The sequence below is a fragment of the Pipistrellus hanaki genome (genome assembly GCF_964339955.1).
Source record: "Pipistrellus hanaki genome assembly, chromosome: 14".
Classification (NCBI taxonomy): Eukaryota; Metazoa; Chordata; class Mammalia; order Chiroptera; family Vespertilionidae; genus Pipistrellus; species Pipistrellus hanaki.
This window is the reverse complement of record NC_140516.1, coordinates 14,831,107-14,855,830: the sequence shown is the minus strand read 5'-3', so window position 1 is coordinate 14,855,830 and position 24,724 is coordinate 14,831,107. Positions and strand designations below refer to the sequence as shown.

Here is a 24,724-nt window from a genome sequence, read left to right as displayed (position 1 = left end):
TATTTGAGAGTGTCTTTAAAAAAATAATCAACATCTGGACATTGGTATTATATTAAAAGTTAAATTCTTATGTAATTGATCTGTGTTAAGGTTTGGCCATTGTTGGTTTTTTAAAAAATATATTTCATTGATTTTTTTTACAGAGAGGAAGGGAGAGGGATAGAGAGTTAGAAACATCGATGAGAGAGAGACATTGATCAGCTGCCTCTTGCACACCTCCTACTGGGGTGGTGCCCGCAACCAACGTACATGCCCTTGACCAGAATCGAACCTGGGACATTTCAATCTGCAGAGCGACACTCTACCCACTGAGCCAAACCGGTTTCGGCTTGTCCATTGTTATTGTTTTAAAAGTTTTTCAGGTGATTCTAATGAGCAACAAGGGTTGAGAATTAATGATTTAAACTAAGATCCTATTTAATCCCATATAATAAAAAGGTGATATGCAAATTGACCATCACTCCAACACACAAGATGACTGCCCCCATGTGGACACAAGATGGCCACCCCCATGTGGTCAAAGATGGCTGCCCCCAGGTGGACACAAGATGGCCAGCAGGGGAGGGCAGTTGTAGGCGATCAGGCCAGCAGGGGAGGACAATTGGGAGGGACCAGGCCTACAGGGGAGGGTAGTTGGGGGCAACCAGGCCTGCAGGGAAGGGCAGCTGGGGAGGACATGCCCTGCAGGGGAAGACAGTAGCAGTGACCAGGCCATCAGGGGAGGGCAATTAGGGGCAATTAGGGGCAATCAGGGGAGCAGTTAGGTGTCAATCAGGCTGGCAGGGGAGTGATGAGGGTGTGAGCAAGCTGGCAGGCAGAAGTGGTTAGGGGCAATCAGGCAGGCAGGCAGGCGAGTGGTTGGTAGCCAGGAGTCCTGGATTTTGAGAGGGATCCCAGATTGGATAGGGTGCAGGCTGAGCTGAGAGTTGGACACGAATTTTGTGCACCGGGCCTCTAGTTTAATATAAAATCTAAATATCTAAAATAAAATGTCTGCTCTAAATGAAAATATAAATCTAAGAATAATATGAATTTCCAATGATCACAATAGTGAGAAAAGACACTGCACAATGTTTTTCAAATATTTTAGTCTTATCTCTACTATTTAAAATATTTTGTGTCAGATATTGAAAGTAATTCAACCATCCTTATCTTACAAATCATATCACTGAAACTGTAAGCAACTATAAAAAGATGGCTACTAGGTGATGATCTAGGAAAGAAATAGGAGGAAGGAAGAAGGCTGAAGGCTTTAACAGCATATTTCTTAATTTTTTATTTTGAATTGTGACTATATTATTATCTACTTTAAAAATATATATATATATTAAAATAGGATATATATTAAAATAGGATATATATATATATTACAAAATAAAGGGTAAATTTGAATTAATTCAATTATTTTGTTTTTTGTTTGCTGGACTTAGGATATCAGGAAACTTTTAAGTCAGAATTAGATAACTATTATTTTTGTTGTTGCTAATCCTCACCTGAGAATATTTTTCCATTGATTTTTAGAGTGTATGGAACGGAAGGGGTGAGACAAAGAGAGATAGAAACATCAGTTGGTTGTTTCGCAGAGGCTGGGGATAGAGACTGCAATTGAGGTATGTGCCCTTGATTGAAATTGAACCCGTGACCCTTTAGTTCACAAACAGACTGAGCCAAACTAGCTAGGGTGATAACTATATTATTTTGGCATATAATTGTTCCATTTTAACGGGTAATAATGCAAATTAATTATATTGATTCACAAAACATTTTATGTTATGTCACACTGAATTTATCACAAAAAAGCTGAATAACTCTTTCACCTCAGCGTGGTTGAGTTCTCCATCTTCTTCCTCATAGGGCCCACCAAAGATGAAGGCATCAGGAATGTTATTAGCTCCTGGAGCCAGAATGTTAGCAATAGGCCATTTTTTGGGCCGGGGAGTAGGTTCTCTTTCCCCTCCAAGCTTCAGAGTTCCATTCTTGAAGACAATAGGATAGTCTTTCTGCAGAAATAAATACCATACATTAGGAGATTTTGTAAAAGACTTTGGACAAAATGGATTAATGAAATGTCATTATTGTTTTTGTTAATCCTCCCCCGAGGATATTTTTTTCCATTGATTTTTAGAGAAAGTGGAAGGGATGGGGAGAGACACGGAAACTTCAAGGTGAGGCAGACACATCAGTTGGTTAACTCCCTCACGAGCCCCAATCAGTGCCAGGGACTGAATCTGCAACCCAGGTACCTGCCCTTGACCAGAAACCAAACCTGAGCCCATTTGTTGTGCAGGTTGATGCTCTAACAACTTAGCCACATTAGTCAAGGGTTGAAGTGTCTTTTCAATGCAATGCTGGGTATTATCTAGCAGACTCTTCTGTAATTATCCGATTCTGTAGAAGGGCCTCTGCCCTTCATTGTCTTTGTGCTATGTTATAATTTTGTCATTTATTAAAAATTTATGATAACCCAAAATATTCTTGTCCATAGATGTGCAAATGTACTTTGTCCAGTGGAGATGTAACTGATTATTGCCCTGCGGCTGGTAACAAGGTTTGAATTATTAACAGATTTATTCCACCCAGCCAGTGTTGTTCAGAGAATGAACATGGATCCAGGAACCAAGAGGTTCGATTCTCCATCAGGACACATGCCCAGGTTGTAGGCTCTATCCCCAAGAGGGGTTGTGCAGGAGGTAGCTGATCAGTGATGTTTCTCTCTCTGCAATGTTTCTAACTCTCTATCCCTCTGCCTTCCTCTCTCTTTAAAACTCAATAAAAGAAAAAACTTCATTTCAATAGTCCTGATTGCTTATATATGGGTCATTTCTTCAGATTCTCCTTTGAACTGATTTAAAATATTTTTGTCATTTTATATTTATACTATAAATATAGAGACTAAGTGTTTAGAATTCATGCACAGTTGGGGTTCCTCAGCCTGGCCAGCGATTGAGGCCAACCAGGGCCATCTCGCCCAGTCCTGATCAGGGCTGATCTGGGCCGGCGGGGTGGAGGGAACACAGGAGGTTGGCTGTGGAAGCACAATGACCACCAGAGGGCAGCTCCTGCATTGAGCATCTGCCCCCTGGTGGTTTGCACTTCATAGCAACTGGTCGTTCAGTAGTTTAGGCTTTTATACAGATAAGGGTTATGTTGTAGCTTTTTAAAAATTATCTTTTAAAAAACAAACTTAAATTTGACAAAGACCTACAATTTAGATATTTATAATTTATCTAAAATATATTTGCAATAGGAAATTAGTAAAGATGTAAATAGAAAATCAAAACTACAATGAAATACCACCTACAATGGCATTAGAATGGCTATTATCAACAACACAGGTAATAACAAGTGTTGGAGAAAAAGAAACTCTCACTTATTGCTGGTGGGAATGTAAACTAGCACAGCCACTATGAAAAACAGTATGGTGGTTCCTCAAAAAATTAAGAATAGAGTTACCATATGACCCAGGAATACCTCTTCTGGATATCTACCCAAAAAACTAGAAAATATTTATTTGCAAAGATTTATGCACCTTTATGTTCATTGTAGTACCCTGTTTCCCCGAAAATAAGACAGTGTCTTATATTAATTTTTTCTCACAAAGTTGCGCTAGGTCTTATTTTCAGGGGATGTCTTATCTTTCCATGTGCTAGGTCTTATTTTTGGAGGATGTCTTATTTTTGGGGAAACACGGTATTAGTCACAGTGACTAAGACATGTAGACAAAGTGTCCTTCAATAGACAATTGAATAAAGAAGATATGGTACATATATACTATGGAATACTACTCAGCCATAAGATGAAATATTGCCTATTGCAACAACATGGATGGACCTTGACAATATGTGCTAAACAAAATAAGACAGAGAGGATCCAAGATGGCAACATAGATAAACACACCTAAACTGCTGCCATGCACAATAATTTCAAAACTACCCAGAACTACGGGAAGCTGGCTGAAAGGAAACTCTACAACTAGACTGAGAGAAAAGGGAGCATTCAGGGCACAAGCGCTGAAAAACTGAGGTACAAGGACGCATGCGCGATACAGGCAGGAGGCGGATCTCGGCTGGTGAAGGGCATTGCTTTCTTCAACCCGAAGAGAGACAAGCTCCCAATGTCTCTGAAATCCAGTTTCTGGAAAGAAGCTGGACTGTCAGCCATTGGGTTGGAAAGTGAGGGCGGCTTGCTTGCAGAGCTGTGGCAATAATAATTGTTTGCTGTGCTGGGGCACGAGACATTGGGGGCGCGAGACACGGGGACGCAGTCAGAGAGGCAGAGACTGCTGACTGGCAGCCATCACTATTTGCCATGCCCTGGCCTAGTGACGCCCTGAGACTCTACCCTGAGACTCCGCCCAGCACAATCTACAAACACTACAAGTTCCAAGCAGCGGCTTTTGCATATGGATGGCCTTCTCTATTGCAGTTTAACCTAGCAAACTTGCAACCTGGTGCAGATAGCTCAAAAGCTTCCAAGCTCCAAGCAGGGAGGAGAGGACTTTGGTTCTCACTGTAGGTCCTGCAGGGTGGCCTCAGGCAGTAGCTGAACTGCACTCCATTGGAGATTCAAAAGCCAGTGTACCTAGTGGTCAGTGTGAGACACCAGATTTCAACTCCTCACATCCATAAGTGTCACATTCAGGAGGCGGACTCAATGAGCACCAAAGCCTCACTGAAACAAGGCCTGCATCATAAGTGTGTCTCCAGTGCAGCAGTTCTTCCATTATAGACACAGCAGGTCATCACAGATAATTGTCCTAGAGGTCAATTCCTCCCAGTGCACCAACGGCAATCAAGGCTTAACTAAACCAAGACTTTGCACTAAGCCCACAAAGGGGTGTACCAAGAGCAACCATCTCAGGTGATTGGGGAAGCTGAGATACTGGTCCCTATAGGTCACCTACAACACAAAGCCACTCCATCAATACAGGGAGGCAACCAAAATGCAGAAACACAGAAGCATGCCACGGATGGGATAGATGGAGGAAAGTTAACGACTGGACAACACAGAGTTCAGAATCACATTTATAAGATTACTCAAGAATCTTCTAAAAACCACTGAGAAAACTTGAAAAGACCTTCAAGGACCTTAATGAGAATACAAAAAAAAAAAAAAAAAGGAAAAGGACCAGTTAGAAATTAAGCATACACTGTCTGAAATAAAGAATATACAGAAACTCAACTGTAGATCAACGTTCCCCAAGAGTCAAACCAAAGATCTGGAATATGAGGAAACAAAAAACACCCAACCAGGGGGGCAGAAAGAAAGCAGAATCCAAAAGTGTGAGGATAGTGTAAGGAGCCTCTGGGATGGCTTTAAGTCAGAGGTCCTCAAACTTTTTAAAGTGGGGGCCAGATCACGGTCCCTCAGAGAGCTGGAGGGCCGGACTATATGAACTACTAATTCCTACTGTAACACCTTGGCTGCGCTCACTGCCCAAAAAACCTGGCGGGCAGGATCAGACTCCCCTGGGGGCTGCATGTGGCCCGCGGCCTGTAGTTTGAAGAGCCCTGCTTTAAGTGTACCAACATCCAGATTTTTGGGGTGCCAGAAGAAGAGAGAGAGCAGAACATTGAAGGCCTATTGAAAGAAATAATGACAGAAAACTTTTTCTAACTGGCGAAAGAAATAGACTTACAAGACCAGGAAGCACATAAACAAGAGGAATCCAAAGAGGACCACACCAAGACACATCATAATTAAAATGCCAAGAGCAATAGACAAAGAGAGAATCTTGAAAGCAGCAAGAGAAAAACAGTTAGTTATGTACGAGGGTGTACCCCTATGATTGTCAACTGATTTCTCAACAGAAACTATGCGGGCCAGAAGGGAGTGGCAAGAAATATTCAAAGTGATGAACAGCAAGAACCTACAATCAAGATTACTCTACCCAGCAAAGCTATTATTCAGAATTGTAGGTCAGATAAAGAGCTTTACAGACAAGATAAAGCTAAAGGAGTTCATCACCACCAAACCAGGATTACATGATATTCTTTAAGAAGAGGAAGAAGAAGAAAAAGGTAAAGGTAAAAACTATGAACAACAAAAAGACATCAAAGAACAAGGTCCCGAGTTCGATTCAGGTCAAGGGCTTGTACCTTGGTTGCGGGCACATCCCCAGTAGGGGGTGTGCAAGAGGCAGCTGATAGATGATTCTCTCTCATCGATGTTTCTAGCTTTCTATCCCTCTACCTTCCTCTCTGTGAAAAATCTGAAAAAAATATATTTTTTTAAAAAGACATCAAATACATACCTACCAACAAGTGAATCTAAAAATCAAGTGAATAAAAAATCTGAAGAACAGAATGGACTGGTGAATATAATAGAATCAGGGACATAGAAAGGGAGTGGACTGACAATTCTTAGGGGAAAGGGGGTAAGAGGGGTGTGAGAAGAGATTGGACAAAAGTCTTACATCTATGGATGAAGACAGTGGCAGGGGGTAAGGGCATGGGGTGGGGTTGAGAATCAGGTGGAGGGGAGCAATGGGGGGGGGGGGGGGTTAGGAACACCTGTAATAATCTGAACAATAAAGATTTATTATATTAAAAAAAATAAGACAGCCGAAACCGGTTTGGCTCAGTGGATAGAGCGTTGGTCTGTGGACTGAAAGGTCCTGGGTTTGATTCTGATCAAGGGCATGTATTGTACATTGGTTGCGGGCACATCCCTAGTAGGAGGTGTGCAAGAGGCAGCTGGTCAATGTTTCTCTCTCATCGATGTTTCTAACTCTTTATCCCTCTCTCCCTTCCTCTCTGTAAAAAATCAATAAAATATATTTTTAACAATAAATAAATAAATAAATAATAAGACAGAACAAGCTAAGAACCATATGATTTCATTTATATGTGGGATATAAAACTGAAACTCATAAACACAGATTGACAACAGTATGATGGCTACAAGAGGGAAGAGGGTGGGGAGGAGGTATTAGGTAAAGGAGTCAAATATATGGTGACAGAAGATGATTTGATTTTGGTTTGTGGGCACACAATGCAATATGCAAGCATGTATTATAGAAATGTACACTTGAAACCTATATGACCCTATTAACCAATGTCACAGTAATATGTTTAATAAAATAAAAAAGATACAACAGAGTAAAAAAGATAACCCAGAGAGTGGGAGAAAATATTTGCAAATTACATACCTGATAAGGGATTAATAGTTAAAATATACAGAGAACTCCAAAGACTCAACAAGAACAAAAATGATTCAAGAATGGGCAAAGGACTTGAATATATATCCCAGACCACCAAAAAAATACAAATGGCCATTAAGCACATGAAAAGATGTTCAAAATCACTAGTCATTTGGAAATGCAAATCAAAACTTCAAGGAGATGCTACTTCACCCCTGTGACATTGTCTTTTATTTTAAAAACAACAACAACAAAAAAAAAAACCCAGAAAATAAGTGTTAGCAAGGATGTGGAGAAATTGGAACTTTGTGCACAGCTGATAGGATGTAAAATGCTGAAGAGGAATTGGAGGATTCTTTACTGAAAATTTAAAGTGGCAATATAACAGGTAGGAGTATTAACTAATTACACCCTTTTAGTGAGCAGTTTGGAAATCTCTATCAAGAGCCTCAAAAGATCCATACATAATCATTCTATAGAAATTTGGACTAAGAAAATAATCTGAAATTAAGGGAAAGTTGTTGTTTTTTGTTGTTGTTTTTTTTAAATTCTCACTGATGACATGCTTTTGACTTTAGAGAGTGAAGACAGGAGAGAGTGAATGAACCATTGATGTGTGAGTGAACAGAGATTAGTTGCCTCCTGCCCCAACCCTGACCAATGACCAACCCGGCAACCTGGATATGTGCCCTGAGGGGAATTAAACCTGTGGCCTTTCAAGTGTGCAGGATGGTATTCCAACCAACTGAGCCACACTGGCCAGGGCAAGAGGGAGTTTTTTATATAAAGTACATTATACAAAATCCACAAAACATATGCATAAGGTAATCTGTATAGAAATACATCCAAAAGTTTGTCAATTTAAAGACATTTTTACATATTTTCCATCATAAAGTATTTATTTATATAAATTATATATAATCTATACTATATTAAATATAATATATAAATTATAAACATAAGCATCTATTTATAAAACAGAAGTAAACTTTATTTTTTAAGCCTAAAATAAATCTCAGCCATTAGCAGAGCTTGCTTTGAATGAAATCTTAGCAGGTGAAGAAGAGATGCCCATATGAGAGTTTAAATATCTATATAATAAAGAGGTAATATGCAAATTGTCCGTTACAGTGTCACAGTAATGACCAATTTGCATATTGACAGACCAGCAGGTGCACATGCAGCAGGGGGACTTGTGTGAGGCTCGCTTCCCTGTCCCTGCGACAGTCTTCTTTTTCTCCTGGTGCACAACAAACACCCCCGTGACACCGCGCCCTGTCCGACAGCACTCTGCCCAGGATGCCACCAACTCCCCCCTGAGGTGGGGGGAGCTGAGGGGCGACACCTGAAAGGTGTGTGTGTGGGGGGGTGTGGCACGCATCAACAGTGACCCTGGGAGGTGTTGCGCATGCAAATCAAGAGGGTGTGGACCCAACACCAGAAGGAAGGGCCTGGGCACAACAACAGAGAGTGCACAGACGACCTTCACACCACAGCTGTCCATTCATTCATCTTCCCGGTCCAACTCAGACCGGGGGTCACATCCTGGGCGGAATGTCCCTCTCCCTCTCCCCCCAGGACAAGCCGGGCCCAACCGTGCCTGCGCAAGCACGCCTGTCGCTGTGAATTCTGGAGGGGAGTGGATGATGAGCCACTCCAGGCAAGGGAGTGGGCACGCTGAGGGGTGGGAAAGGCCTCCGCGTCCACCCCTTCAGCACTCAACAGGAGGAAAGACTCACGCGCCCATGAATGCTCATGCGTGCACGTAAAGCTGTGGTCCCCAAGATGGATGCATGCCGGCCCAGGCCGGCTGGACCCTCCCCCAACTCAGAGGTAAGACACAGCTGCTTCATCACTCAGCCCCTCAAAGCCAGTGCGAGAGGGGCCCGAGTGCACAAACAGAGGTAGCTACAGGTCCCAGAGAGGAAAGCATAGAATTTTTAATTAGCCTATAAAAAGAGTAGAAGAGTAAAGGAGGAGGGAGGAGGTGGGGAAGAAGGGAAGGAGGGAGGGAAGAACTTTATAAACGAGTCAGTAGAGAACAGAGTTAAGGAAGGAAAGATATATGAGTGAACTGTAGGAGCTATAATGAAAATCAAGTATAGTTGTGTACTGGGGGCAGATTTTAAAAGTAGGAGTCAGAAGAAAAAAAAAAGATAAATGATAGTGAATAATTAGGCATGTAGATAGGTATTAAAACAGTGGAATTAAGTAGAGAAGAGTTTATGGGAACGGTAGGATGAGAAAGGAGGAGGTGAGAAAAGTTTTAAAGGGGAGCCAGTAGAACTTAAAAGGAGAATGGAAAGAAGGAAGAAATGGGGCAGGGAGCAAAGCAGGTCCGAGGGAGGAAGTGAAAAAAAAAATTAAGGTGGGAAGGAAGAAAAAGAGGAGGGAGAGGAGGGATAAAGATAAAGGAAAGAAGGAATGTGGGGGAGGAGGGAGGTAGGAGAAAGATGGGAAGAAGGATGATGGACAGAAGTAGGAAATAGGAGGAAAGAAAAGTTTATAAATGATGAGTCAGTAGGAAACAGTGGCACATAAAGTAGAGAGAAAAACTGTGTGAGAGGGAGAAGCCAATAAGGAAGTCAAATACAGTTGTGTGTGAAGGGGGATAAGATTTAAAAAAAAAAAAAAAAAAAGTTAATAGGGGTGACCAGGCTGGCAGGGGAGGGCAGTTAGGGGTGATCAGGCCAGCAGGGGAGGACAGTTAGGGAGATCAGGCCAGCAGGGGAGAGCAGTGAGGGGAATCAGGCCAGCAGGCAGAGTGGTTAGAGCAGGCAGGCAGGTGAGTGTTAGGAACCAGAGGTCCCGGATTGTGAGAGGGATGTCCAGTTGTCAGTTGGATATCCCCCAAGGGCCTCCGCATTGAAAGGGTACAGGTCGGGCTGAGGGACACCCCCTCCCCTGTGCACAAATTTCATGCATTGGGCCTCTAGTATATAAATATGTAGCTACAGGGCTTTACCTCTGCAGTTGATGGAACTTGCAGACCAACGATATAGTTCTGCACAGGCCCTGTTGGCACGAAGGATTCAGGCACAGAGTAGGCAGCCTCCAATGTGACCTTTAGCAGATTTCCTCCTGATATCTGTGCTGCCGTCAATAATTGCTCTGGCACAGATACTTTAACTTCAAGACTGCACTGCTGGAGATGAGAATAAAAATGGCAGCAGAGTCAGTGGATGCTGCACAGGCATGCTCCCAGGAACAAACTGGAATTAAAACTAAAATACAGAAAAACTACACTGCTGTCAAAAAAAAAATATTCAACATTTTGAAAATACCAGAGACCTCCTTATCTCACTGAATATTTTTTTCTTATCTCCTTTGAATATTATATCACTGTTCAAGGTAACATTGGTCAAGTTTATTTCATACAGAGGATTCAAATAACTTTCTCTAGTTATTTGGACAGAGATAGAGCCAAGGAAAGAACTAAGCTAGAGTGCTTCCCTTCTACCATGCTCAGGTCAAGCATGTATACAAATACATACAGAAAAGGAACTGGAAGGTTCTATACTAAAATGTTAATAGTGTTTGCACATAAGTGAGTGAGACTGGGGTAATTTTTTTGCTAGTCTATATTTTACGTTTATTCTATAATTCAAATGTAGCACTTTTTAAAAAAAACTATGTTTTATTAAATATTTGAAAATTATATTCTTTAATATATTGTTATTTTTCAAATATAAAAAAAAGTGTTTTTTGGTAGCAGGAGTAAGCAAAATGAATAAATTTTTTTAGAGGGGCTGCCAAGAATTAGACATTAATAATGTACCCAAGTAGGGCAGTCAAGACAACTAGTGTTTTTTAAAAAACAAAACAAAACAGAGAAGAGGCAAGAATTTGTTCATTTTCATTTTATTTCTTATAAGTCAATATTAATAAGAACAATTAATATTATTATTAAAGAATTTATTTTCCATGCTAATGGGAAATTCCCAAATTATTTATCCAATAGAACTTCTGATTTGGTAAATGTAGTGCTTTTTAATAAGAACTATTTTTTTCAAATATATATCCATATGTAGATAAAGACATATATGAATATGTGATATTTTTATATAGTATACAATAAAAAATAGGTTTAAAATGTGTACTTATATGTCAGACACTTTATTATAGCACTAGAAATATAAAGATGAAGACATCCTCATTCATCATGGAATTCATGCTATAATCAATAATATGTGAATTATGGACTCCTACACTAGGACTCTGCCTTATTTATCTTTGTTTCCCAGAACCTAGCACTATGTGTGCCTGTAAAAAGAAGGTGCCTGATAATTTGGACTCAACTGAACTGAACCTTAATACCAGACAGATTTGTAGTCTGAATGGCAGGCTGAAACGTTGACAGTTAAAACCTGATTACCTTAACACCTGGCTGAAGAGGCTCTAGGGGAGAGCCTGGAACAGGGTGCAGAGGGATGGCTGTTTCAAATGAAATTTCTCCTGAAAAAAAAAAGACCAAGTCAAGCCAAAAAAGGAAGGGTAGGCAAAGATAAATGTGCTCATCTTTTCATCAAACCCCTCAAATTCAATGAGGCTGATTTTTTGCATTTCACTGGAGTTAAATTTTATGCAGCTTGTTATATATGCTTTTGAGGAAATCATACACCTCACCTTCCACTAAAGGAAGAAGGTCCACCACAGCCTGACCAAGGACTAAGGTCTTCTCTTCTTTCTGCTTCTTTTCCTTGGGTAAAACTTCAATCATAGTTACTAGGAAAATCAAAACAAAGAAACGAGAGCATATCTAACTCATTTATCAGATAACTGAGATGAAAAAGCAGTGCATTATCAAAGAAATTTAAGAGAAATGAATGTGACACCCAAGAAGGCACCATTATTGGTGGAAAATATTGGACCACCTTAGCGATTTTTTCCTGTGACAACTATAATTAAAAAAAGTTATATATATATATAATGTTAGCAGATTCTAGAAATAACATTAAACTTACAGGAAATGACATTTTTATAATGTTGAGCATGCCTGTCTAAGAACATGGTAATCTTTTTCTTTTATTCAACCTCATGCTTCTCAATAGCATTTTTTTTTTTACAGTTTGCTTATAAGATTCACACTGTAATTAGTTAATGTCCCTTAAGTCTCTCTTTTTTTTTAATGTTTGCTATTTTTTTATATTTTATTGATTTTTTACAGATTGGAAGGAAGAGGGATAGAGAGTTAGAAACATCGATGAGAGAGAAACATAGATCAGCTGCCTCCTGGACATCCCCTACTGGAGATGTGCCCACAACCAAGGTACATGCCCTTAACCAGACTCTAACCTGGAACCCTTCAGTCCACAGGCAGACGCTCTATCCACTGAACCAAACCAGCTAGGGCATCTTCTGCATTTTCTACATCCTTAAGTTGAAAAGTTAAATGGTTGATTTGAGATCTTTCTTGTTTCTTAATGTTAGCATTTTGAGCTATCAATGTCCCCCTTAGCACCACTTTTGCTACATCTCCTAAGTTTTGGTATGTTGTGTTTCCATTTTATTTGTGATTTCTTCTTTAAACCATTTGTTTAAAAGTGTGTTGTTTAGCCCTAGCCAGTTTGGCTCAGTGGACAGAGCGTCTGCCTGTGGACTGAAGGGTCCCAGGTTTGATTCCAGTCAAGGGCATGTATCTTTGTGGACACATAACCAGTGGAGAGTGTGCAGGAGGCAGCTGATCAATGTTTTTCTCTCATTGATGTTTCTAACTCTCTACCCCTATCCCTTACTCTCTGTAAAAAATTAATTAAAATGTATTTTAAAAATAAAAATAAATAACTGTGTCGTTTAATTTCCTAAATTTTCTGAATTTTTTGGTTTCTAACATTATTGATTTCTAACTTCTTGACACTGTATTTGTAGAAGATACTTTGTAAGTTTCTTTTTAAATGTATTAAGACTTAATATGTGGCCCAACATATGGTCTGTACTTGAAATATCCACGTGCACTTGAGAAGAGTGTGGATTCTGTGGTTGTTGGGTAAAGTGTTCTGTATGTTATTTAGATGTAAGTAGTTTATTGTATTGTTTAAGTCCCCTATTTCTTTACTTATCCTCTATCTGGTTGTTCTTTCTATTACTATAAGTGAGATATCTGAAGTCTCCAACTACTGTTGTAGTACTATCCATTTCTCCTTTCAATTCTGTCAGGTTTGCTTTATATAGTTTAACTAGAGGCCCAGTGCACGAAATTTGTGCACAGAGTTGGGGGGTCCCTCAGCCCTGCCTGCACCCTCTTGTAATCTGGGACCACTAGTTTTTAACTGCTCACCTGCCTGCCTGATCACCCCTAACTTCTCGCCTGCATGCCTGTTTCAGATATTTCTAGGCAGTAGAAACTCTGAAATAAATAAGATCCAGGCCAGATTTCAAAAACTGCCTCTGCTAGTAAGGGAGTCGAATTAACAACTGCTAGACAGTATGGTGAGTATACAGAAATAAATAAGGTTGCCAAGTAAAATACAAGATACCCACTTAAAATTTTAAATTTAAGATAAACAATTCATAATTTTTTTAGTATAAGTATATCCCAAATTTTGTTTTTTGTTTTATTCTAAATCTGGCAACCCTAAAGACAAGAACACAAAAGAAAAGCTCCCAAGTCAGCTTAGGAGATAAGGGCTGCAAAGTTTAGTCATATATCAACAGGTCTTTGATACAAACTAGCAGGTAGCTCTCAAAGTATACCATGTCACACCTAGATTAGAAAGGTAAGGTGTGTCCATCTGTCCCAACAACATCTTCTATCACATCTCAGAATCTCCTCATAACATATTCATGTAATTCACATTTTTACAGGCACAAAGACTTACAGAACACAGGTTTGTGGGAGAGGTCATCTAAAGTGATTCCTCCTTCAGGATTGAACTCAAAACTGCTAGTGAAGTTGTATTTTGCAGTTCCTTCTGAAGAAACAGTAATTTTTGCTGAGTCTCCCAGAATTGCCTGATTAAATTCTGCACGAATAAAGGTAACTGGGGTATCTCCTTTAGAACCTTTCTGTTGACAGAAACATACTACTTTACAATTATATTTAAAATAGAGGATTTTTCTACACATCTGGCAACCCATTTTTACTTGAACTAAATAGCATTTTCCATGTTCCCATATCAAGCTACATTACAAATACAAAAGAAGTAGGTAGAAAGTCATTAAACAAATCTAATTATAGTTAAATGCAACATTGTATTTAAATGCCATTATGTTGAAGTTTAAAGAAAAAAACACTTATTATGTTTATAAAATTATATTGTGGAACATGTGGAAAAGTGAGAAAAACACATAAAAATAAATTACTGCCCTTGGCTCAGCGGTAGAGCATCTGCCTGTGGACTGAAGGATCCCAGGTTCAGTTCTGGCTTAGGGCACATACCTAGGTTGGGGTTTTGATACCCAGTGTAGGGTGCGTAGGAGGCAGCAGATCAATGATTCTCTCTCATCATTGATGTTTCTATCTCTCTTTCCCTCTCCTTTTCTCTAAAATCAATAAAAATATATTTAAAATAAATAAATAATCTGTAATCTCTAGTATGCAAATACCATTAAAATTTTCAAATATTTTTTCTAGTGTTTTGTTGTGAATACATATGTGTATTTCTTTGTGTGTGTATATATATATATATATATATATGCACACATATTTATATTTACCTTTTAAAACAAAGTAGAGGACATATATTACATCCTGCTTGGAAAGAGCTTTTTTATTTAATACTAAATGAATATTTTGCCATTTCATTATTATTATAATTTTAATAGTTTATATCATATTGTAATCTTATTATTTAAATTCATCAAATGAAATTAATCATAAGGAAAACTCTGGAAGACTTCAGATCTTTTTCAGAAAAAGGGAATGAATTGCTGACTAGGAAAATAAAAACGACTCCTTATTTTACCTGTTAAATTTAGTATTCAAATTGCCAGATTCATATTCTAGACTGTCAATGAGAAGCAATGAGAGGGAAGGGCCCTTGCTATGTAAAGCCAGTAGACTAGTGGTATAGGATGATGCAAAACTCCATTCCTTCCCATCGTGCTCCCAACACAGCCTCCTCAACCCACAGATTTTGACAGAGAGATCTAAGCTCAAAAATAAATATACTTTCAAAAAATATGAATAAACTAGGGACTTCTCAGATTTCCAAAAATAACTTTACCAATTCATAGCCATCTGTCACAGTGATCTGCACAAGCTTCCCTGCTGATGTGATCTGCTCCATGTCAGCACCTGAACCAAGTCCCTCCGGTCTTCTTTGGTCCCTGTAAACATAATGAACGAACCTGGCCCCTCATGTCCCGCAGCTGCACAAGGACTCACACTACTCACAGCCAACCCCAGGGGAGGAGTTCGGGAAGTGCAATCGTCCAGCACTGCTTTGTGGTCTTTCCAGCCTTTGCTGCTAGACAGGCAGGGCTTCAGGAAGCTGGTCACAGGATGATTCCCTGATAGTGCTGAAAGGATCCTCATACATGTATCTGACCCATGAAGCACAAATTATCACAAAACAGAGAGGGTAGAATGCCATCTCCCCAATTCCCATTCCCCAAATCCTTCATAGTATTCTTTGGTAGCTTTTAAAGTGCAAAACTCCACTTGAAGGTTATTTAATCATTATATATATATATGGCAGGCACATAGAATGTTTAATCCACTGGAAAAAGCCCTCACATGTGTCTCATTCAGTCAAAGATGTTTTCTAATTATTTTACAATACCGAGGACACCATTTAAAAAATAAATTGGATATCTGTGTGTATTTTTAAAGGTCATGTTTTCTGACTCAACTCAAAGTGGAACTTAATGCAATTCAAGTTACTATGCTAATTCTGTCTAAGACTGGTGGTACGAAATAATGAGATTTCTTCTTGCTGCCCCCAGACTTTAACATTATTCTGTCTCTTCAGAGCTCCACCTTCATCTTCCCATTCACCTGAAAGTCTCCTATCCCTTGTTCAACACCACGTCTCCAGGATCCTTCTGGCCTCAGTGGCCCTGACAGCCTAGCACGGTTTATGCTTGAAATGACCTTTTGTATTTGTTTTCTTCTTTCCTTTTCAATCGTACTACATGAATTGGGTCTTTACGAGCCTAACCCTGGACAAATGTCTAATTTCTCCGACCCTCAGTTTCACCTACTGTAAAATGGATAACATTTCTGACCTGTTTCACCTTTGTTGTGGATATCCACTGTAATAGTAAAACTGTTTAAGCTATGAAGCAAAGCACAAATGGCATTATTATACTCACTGCTTTTCTAAATGCTCAATTACCCCCTTAAAGGTAAGTAGTCGCCCTAGCTGGTTTGACTCTGTGGACAGAGCCTCCACCCGCAGACTGAAGGGTGTCCCAGTTGGATTCCGGTCAAGGGCATGTATCTGTGTTGTAGGCTCAATCCCTGGCCCTGGTCAGAGCGTGTGGGGGAGGCAACCAATCGCTGTGGGTCTCTCACATCTCTATCTATCTATCTATCTCTATTTATTATCTATTTGTCTCTATCTTTCTATCTCTGTATCTCCCCCTTCTTTCCACTCTCTGTAAAAATCAATGGAAATATGTCCTTGGGTGAAGATTAACAAAAGAATAAAAATAAAAGTAATCTGTCATTCATATTTACAGCCGCTAAGGGCCTGGCACCATGCCGGTTCTACAAGAGGCATTAGCGGCATATTGTTGAGTAACGAAGGCAAGAAATATGGCTAATCACAAGTTATGTCAGGGCCGTCAGGCAGGGACTCCTATTGCCCACACAAGGCGCGCATTTCTTGTCATCTGTTCAGAAGGTGCAGGAGGAGTCCGTTAGAAACAAGTGAGATGACGGAACCGGTGGGAGGAGGTGTGGTCTGCAGCGGGGCGCCGTCTGAGCCAAGCCGGAGGGTCTCTGTCCCGCTGTGGGTGGGAGGCCTGGCTTGGCGGGGCGTCGCTTTAGTGGGGTCGGTGGCGTTTAGGTGCGTTTGGGGGTGCAGCCGCGCAGGGATGCGCTTCAGCTCAGCCACTGCAGAGGCAGAGAGTGAGGGGACGGGTGTGGCCGCAGAGCGGGGTGGGGAGCCCGGGAAGAAGGGGTTTTCTGGGGAGACAGCTGTCTTACCTGCAACAGCCACAGCTGCGTTTTTCGCAACTATAGCAACCAATTACCTCTCGCGAGAACTTAGTGTCTGCAGTTACCAGAAGTGTCTCTCCCCAGCCCAAGACTCGCGATAACGTTTGGAGGCAGAAACGGCCCAATGGAAATGTGAGTTTCTGCGCCTGCGCTCGGAACGCGTGCTGATTGGCCCGCTTAGTCCTGCCTCCTCGGCGGCACGTTCCCTGGGCAACAGTTAGGGGTAAGTGCGAGGTTTTCCGCCTTTTAATTTTGCTATCTCAGCCCTTTTCTTTCACTATCCCTACCTAAATACGAAGGGTGGAAAAGGAAATCTACTTAAAGATAAAACCTTTATTAAATGTTTTTAAAAACAGGTCATTTAAATCTCCAGTAAAAATGCAGATGAGAGTATTTTAAAAGTGAGCCTCTCAGTGAGAGAAAACAAACGCTGCTTCTAGTGCTTAGTATTTCTACAATATACAGACTTGAAGTACATGATGTAATGAAAGATTTCAATACAGTTCAAGTGTAACATTAGACTTGGAATAGCAAAAAGCAATAGTAGACACCTGAGAAGGACCCAAGTGCCCATCAGCAGAAGAGTGGATAAAGAAACACATATATTCACAAAATAGCATATTACAAAGCAGTCATGACGTGGTGGAATCTTAGGATACATACATTAAAATGTTGCAATCTTTTTAAAAAATATATATTTTGTTGATTTTTTACAGAGAGGAAGGGAGAGGAATAGTTAGAAATATTGAAGAGAGAGAAATCCATCAGTTGCCTCCAGCAAGGCCCCTACTGAGGATGTGCCCACAAGCAAGGTACATGCCCCTAACTGGATTGGAACCCTCGACCCTTCAGTCCCCAGGCAGACTCTATCCATTGAGCCAAACAGGTTAGGGCAAAATGTTGCAATCTTAACAGCCAGTTTGAAGGGGCTCCACTGGCCAAATCTGAGCATCAATATAAGCAGTATTATGAACGAATGACAATCCACTAAATTAAATAAGAATACACAAGTTCACATTGATATAAATAAATGGAGAGGAAAGTTCTAACCATAGAATGCCACTCAGTAATGAAGAGGAAATAGTGAAAATAGAGAATTACCATTTGGCACCCACTATAAAGGTGTTAATGATTCAGGCAGAAATCTTCAGTGGTTCATAGGAGGAGGTTTGATGAAGGTTAGGATATTAGCTTGATTTTGAAATACTAATCAATCACAAAGGGGAAAACCAGATAATTGAAGAAACCAACATGATCAGGTTAACAAGGTTAGCATCACCAATGTTGGGAAGAGTCTGATGAGACTCACAGAGAAAAGGCAAAACATCATTTTTTTGGTATTCCTGCCACGAGGGACCCAAATTTTAGGCCATCCTATAGAAAGTAAGGCTGGTACTCTCTTAAAACTGTCAAGGATAGCCGGGACCGGTTTGGCTCAGTGGATAGAGCGTCGGCTTGGGGACTGAAAGGTCCCAGGTTCGATTCCGGTCAAGGGCATGTACCTTGGTTGCGGGCATATCCCCGGTAGGGGGTGTGCAAGAGGCAGCTGATCGATGACTCTCTCTCATCGATGTTTCTAACTCTGTATCTCTCTCCCTTCCTCTCTGTACAAAATCAATAAAATTTATTTTTTTAAAAAAAAACTGTCAAGGATAAGAAAGACATGAATTGCTCCAGACCAAAGGATTTTCAAAATACATGGCAAATAAATGCAATATGTATTCTCCTATAGCTTTTTGGATGAGAAATGAAAAGGGACATTGCTGGGACGGTGGGGGAAAGGTGAATGGGCTTCGAGGGGTGGATGGTAGTGTTGTGCCAATACTGATTTCCTGATGTGGAAGGGCATTGACTGTTATGTAGGAGAGTGGCCCTGTTTGGGGGAAATACATCCAGGAGTGTTTAGGAGTGATAGGACACCATGTCTGCTGTGAGCTCTGCTAACCATCCAAAGGTCCAGAAAAAGGCTAATAACAAGAGGTATGCATACACACACATACACAAACAGAGTGAGCAATGAACCAATAAAATGCTAACTACTTCAAAATCTGGGTGAACAGGAACACGGGAGTTCTTTACACTGTTTTGGGCACTTTTCTATACATTTGAAATTACTTTAAAACAAAATTTTAAACTATACATACCACTCTGTGATAAGTGAGTTCTGACATTAATGTGGAGATGCAAGGGACCCAGAGTAGCCGACACAATCTTGAAAAAACAGTTGGAAGACACACACTTCCCAATTTCTAACGTATAAACCTCCTGTTATCACGTAATCTAGTACAGAAATCAAGATCTAAGGATAGAAATATAAATGGAATCAAACTGAGAGTTCAGAAATAAACCTTTACATTTATGGTTGATTTTTTGCTTAATCGTGTCAAAACAATTCAATGAGGAAAGAACAGTCTTTTCAATAATGCTGGGACAATTTGCCCTACCCAGTTTGGCTCAGTGGATAGAGTGTTAGCCTGCAAACTGAAAGGTCCCAAGTTTGATTCCAATCAAGGGCTGTGGGCTCAATCCCCAGTGGGGTACTTGCAGGAGGCAGAAGATCAATTATTATCTCTCATTATTGATGTTTATATCTCTCTCCCTCTTCCTTCCTCTCTGAAATCAATATATATATATATATTTAATAATGCTCTGACAACTGGATATAGAAATGCTAAAGAAAGAAGATAACACTTACCTCACACCATGTATAAAAATCAACTAAAATGTCAATGACTTAAATATAAGAACCAAAACTATAAAATTTTGGGGGGAAAAATAAGGGTAAATCATCCTGAGCTTACATTGGGCAATGATTTCTTAGACATAACTCCCCAAAATACAAGTAACAAAAAAAAAAAAAAAAAAAAAAGAAAAGAAAAAGAAAAAGAAAGGAAATTGTACTTCATCAAATTTTAAAGTTCTGTGTATCAAAGGACACAATCAAGAAAATTTAGACAACCCACAGAATGGGAGAAAATACTTGTAAATCTAAATTGTGTGTGTGTATCGGGGGGCGGCAAAAGTCGGTTTACAGTTGTGAGTACATTAAAGTTTATTTTGTATTAATTATTGTACTATTTTCCAAATGAAAACTGTAAACCTACTTTTACCCAACCAGTATATAATTTTTAATATTTTAAAATTTTATTTCAGAGAGGAAGGAAGAGGGAGAGAGGGATAGAAACATCGATGAGAATTATTGATCTGCTGCCTCCTGCATGCCCCCTATAGGGGATCAAGCCTGAAACCTGGGCATGTGTTCTGAATGGGAATCAAACCTGTAACCTCCTAATCCCTGGGTCAATATTTAACTACTGAGCCACCCAGGCCAGGCATATATGATTTTTTGTATGTTATGTTACATCATAAAAAAAAAGCATTCTAGATAGCAGAGATCCCCTCCCTGAGCAGCCAGTTCTTACAGATAGCAAAGGGCCAGCCAGGAGCGTGTCTTTGATCTGCAGACTAACCAATCCAGAGCTATACCTCCAGTATCTGGCTCTGCACCCCAGGAAGCTATTATTTCTCTACCTTAATCACCCCAGGGCCAGTTACCAGGCAATTGAAGGCCACCCGCATTTATTCAAACTAGCCAACCCTAATCTGCTTGCCTTGCCCTCCCTCCCCTTTCCCTCAGGCACCCCAACGAAGGCCTAAGTACTCCCCCAGGTTCCTGACCACCCTGACATCTTTCCCACGTGACCCTGTGTGTGCAGTGCCTCCCCTCTCTAGGACATTTGAATATAATAAATTGTTTTTCTGAGCCTCTATTGTGTTTCCTTTTGTGGCTACACCTGTTAGTAAACCAAAAATTAATTTTAGATTGTAATAAAGAATAAAAAGCATTTATGTGAGCAAAGGAGTTGCCACGTGGAGACACAGATTTAGGTAACAACCTAAATTGTGTTCCCCCAAGACAAAGGGGTGGCCATCTTTTATAGCAAAAGTCCGCGCCCAGGTTCTGAGTTAGGCCAGTTTTTTGTAAATGAGGTATCCAAATGGCACGGTTCTGATTGAAGGGCAGGTCTCAGTCCACTGGTAGAGAAAATGAAACCAGGGTTTCCCTGCAGTGATGGACACAGGCAGGTCATAGGGCGGCAAGACAAGAGTTCAGTCTGAGGTTCTCCCAGGAATACAGAGAATGGGAGAAGCCCCTGGCAGATAACCGTTAGACGCTTACTATCCATAAAATGTGGGTCTTCAGTTTAAAGCAGGTTAGGAAAAAGCTAGGAAAATCCCCTGGCAAGTGGAATGGGGAAACTGAGACAGAGGGTTATGCATCTGAGCAATTAACAGCCAGCTAACAAATCTCAAGACCTCATCCACCCTCACAAGTGTTCCTGGAAAGGGACCAGGACCAAGGCAGACCTGCCCTGGCACAATCTGGAACGCGTGGGTTCTTGACTTCACGCAGGAAAGATTTCATGAAATGAGTCCAGGTAATTCTGAGAGTGCGCTTACTAAAGCTGGGCACAGGGAAACAAAGCAGGGGCTGAAGATGAAGGAGGCAAAACCTTAGCAACAGGAGTGAGCCCAGGTAGAGCTGAGTTGGCCCTCTGGACACATGAGGAAGGGCCAGGCCTAGGCAAGGCTGCCTCGGTCCTTTAGAGAGGAAATCACAGGCAGAAAAAGCGAACCAGCTGGGCTGCGTGGACTCGGGGAAACAAGTTACAAAGGCAAAAGGAGGGACATTGGAGACAGGTTCCGGGAGTTAGCCCGAGATGAGCTGTCGCTGCTCACTGCTCCCCAGGTTGCAAGTCTCCTGAGAATCTTTAGAGCAAAAATACATGCCTGAGGAAAGGAGGACGAAGGCACAGACCTGCACAAGGGAGTATGCTGGTTCCTTTGTCTTGAGTGTTTTTATGTTTTCTAAAGGCAGAAATTTTAGGGAAAGTCTCAGGGGAGAGTCTCAATATTAACAGAATATCGAATTTTGATATGTTGATGCATCAAAATGGTCATTCTCTGGTCAGTTTCACCTTCAAAGAATGTCACCAGTTCTCTCAGATTTGGCTCCGTGGGTTGAGCATAGGCACTCATGCTCAAACCTAAAGGTCCCAGGTTTGATTCCAGCCAAGGGCACATACCTCAGTTGCAGGCTCTATCCCTGGACCTGGTTGGGGCACATGAGGGAGGCAACCAATTGGTGTGTCTCTCTCACGTTGATGTTTCTCTCTGTGTGTCTTCCCTCTTCCACTCTCTCTGAAAATCAATTGGAAAATATTCTTGGGTGAGGATTAACAAAATAAAGAGCAACAAAAAAGAATGTCACCAGAAGGGACTGGGATCAAGGTTGGTCTGCTCTCCTCACTGTCTGGAATGTTAAACCATTTGCTCCTAAGTGTCCTCGGTGAGGGAAGATAAGATCTCCTAATTTTAATAGCTGGCTACAGATTCCTGGGCATCTGCTTAGCTATCTATCTTAGTTTCCCCAATCCACTTGCCAAGGAATTTTCCTAGTTCCTTACTAACCTTCCTCACAGGGACACTTGGGAATAAATGGTTTACATCTCTCCTCCCCAACCAGAGAGAGGAACTTAAATCAGCCTAGTCAGGGAGGTAACAAACACCCAATTAGTGCCATTAGTGCCAGCCAAACAGAAGAATGGATAAAGTCAGAGGAATAAATAACTAAACAACAACCAAAAATGAGAGCCAGACAAATCTAAGAGGAGAAGCTGACCAGAGGATAATCTCAACCCCCCTACACACTCACTGTGATGCATCAGCACGTTAGAGGACACACCAGGAAAGCTGGTCAATATTCTGCTGAGATCCTCCCCTGAGCTCCTCTAAAATTCCCACTTTCAGAAAATAAATAAAAACCCTCAAGACCAAGGTCCCAGTGCATGCTCTCCCTTGAGCATGTCCAGGGCTCCCTTTCTTCAGGCGCCAACTTCCTTTCTCCTAAGCTCCAAGGGCCCTACTCTCCGGGGAGCCGAAAGCAGCGCCCCCTGGCTCACTGCTGTGCCTATGGCTTTCATTAGTGAGTCTGGGCAGCCCAGCCTCGCTCACTTCTGTGACCTCCTTTCCCGCGTGTACTTCTGTCCGAAGGCCTACCTTTGTTTAACTATCCCAAGCTTTAATAAACACTCTAAAAATCACCTGGACTCGTGCCTTGAATTCTTTCCTTGAAGAAGTCAACCTCAGACCGTGCCACAGATGACCTGCCTCAGCCCAGTCCCTTCCTGGGGGCAAGTTGCCCACGGGGAGAACATCTCGGGAGATAAATTTCTTCTTGAGCCCACATGACTGACCGTATCATAAAGTAACACAAAACAAAATCATATCTGATAAGTGTCTATTATCCAGAATATATAAATAACCCTGCAACTTAACAACAAAAAGACCACACAATCTAAAAATGGGCAAGGTATTTGAAGACATTTTTCTAAAGGAATATGCAAATGGCAAATAAACACAAGGAAATATCTCATTAGTCATTAGGGAAATGTAAATCAAAACCACAAAGATATCCTTGCCAGTTTGGCTCAGTGGATAGAGCATCGGCCTGCGACTGAAAGGTCCCGGGTTCGATTCTAGTCAAGGGCACATGCCCGGATTGTGGGCTCAATCCCCAGTGGGGAGCATGCAGGAGTCAGCCGATCAATGATTCTCATCATTGATGTTTCTCTCTCTCTCTCCCTCTCCCTTCCTGTCTAAAATCAATAAAAATACATTAAAAAAAAACACACAAAGAGATAGACAATGATAGTGTTGGTGAGGATGAGGAGAAATTAGAAACCTCATTTGTTGCTGGTAGATGCTACTGCTTTGGAAAACAGTTTGGCAGATCATCAAAAAGTTAAACATGAAGATATCTTATGACCCAGCAATTCCTAGTTGCACAGCCAAGAGAAGTGAAAACATGTATCCACACAAAATTTGTACAAGAATGTTCATAACAGTATTGTTCATAATAACCAAAAAGTGAAAACAACCCACATGTCTATCAATGAATGGAGGTACAAACAAATGTATATATAATCTAAACAATGGATTGTTCAGCTATTAAATAGATGAAGTATTGATTTATGCTACAACTGATAGATCTTAAAAAACAGTATGCTAATTGAAAGGAGCCAGACACAAAGGCGACTTACTATATTACTTCATTCATATGAAAAGCGCCAAACAGGCAAATCCAGAGAGACAGAGTATGTATTAGTGATTGCCATGAGGTGGAGAGGAGGAGGAATGAGGAGGGACTGCTAATGGGTATAAAGTTAACTGAACCTGAGACTCTTCAGTTCGAGGGCCACTGCTCTATCAAACTGGCTAGGGCTGAATATATATACTTTTTAAATCAGGGGTCAATAAAGATATTTAGGGGGTTTTAATAGACATAAAAGTAGGCTATGTATTTTATGCATATAATACTTAATCCCTTTTAAAAGTTGCTACAAGCAATACTAATCTATTTTCTATGTGTAAAGATTAGTGTTTATGAGTATAGAATACTAATTTATATAAAATAA

At 40.7% G+C, this 24,724-nt stretch overlaps 2 protein-coding genes across 2 annotated transcripts in view; one reads left to right on the top strand and one right to left on the bottom strand.

Annotated features, from left to right (window-relative positions):
- Positions 1-17,361, bottom strand: part of CFAP70 (cilia and flagella associated protein 70) — a 78,403-nt gene extending 61,042 nt beyond the window's left edge. Inside the window, 7 exon segments of the mRNA XM_084904927.1 lie at positions 1,818-2,000; positions 10,107-10,286; positions 11,517-11,596; positions 11,768-11,866; positions 13,960-14,146; positions 15,307-15,409; positions 17,343-17,361. Coding sequence (XP_084761053.1) covers positions 1,818-2,000; positions 10,107-10,286; positions 11,517-11,596; positions 11,768-11,866; positions 13,960-14,146; positions 15,307-15,369 — 792 coding nt within the window. The 5' untranslated portion in view covers positions 15,370-15,409; positions 17,343-17,361.
- The window catches only part of NUDT13 (nudix hydrolase 13), a 438,779-nt gene that overhangs the window by 149,163 nt on the left and 264,892 nt on the right, over positions 1-24,724 (top strand). The gene's annotated exons all lie outside the window — the stretch shown is intronic.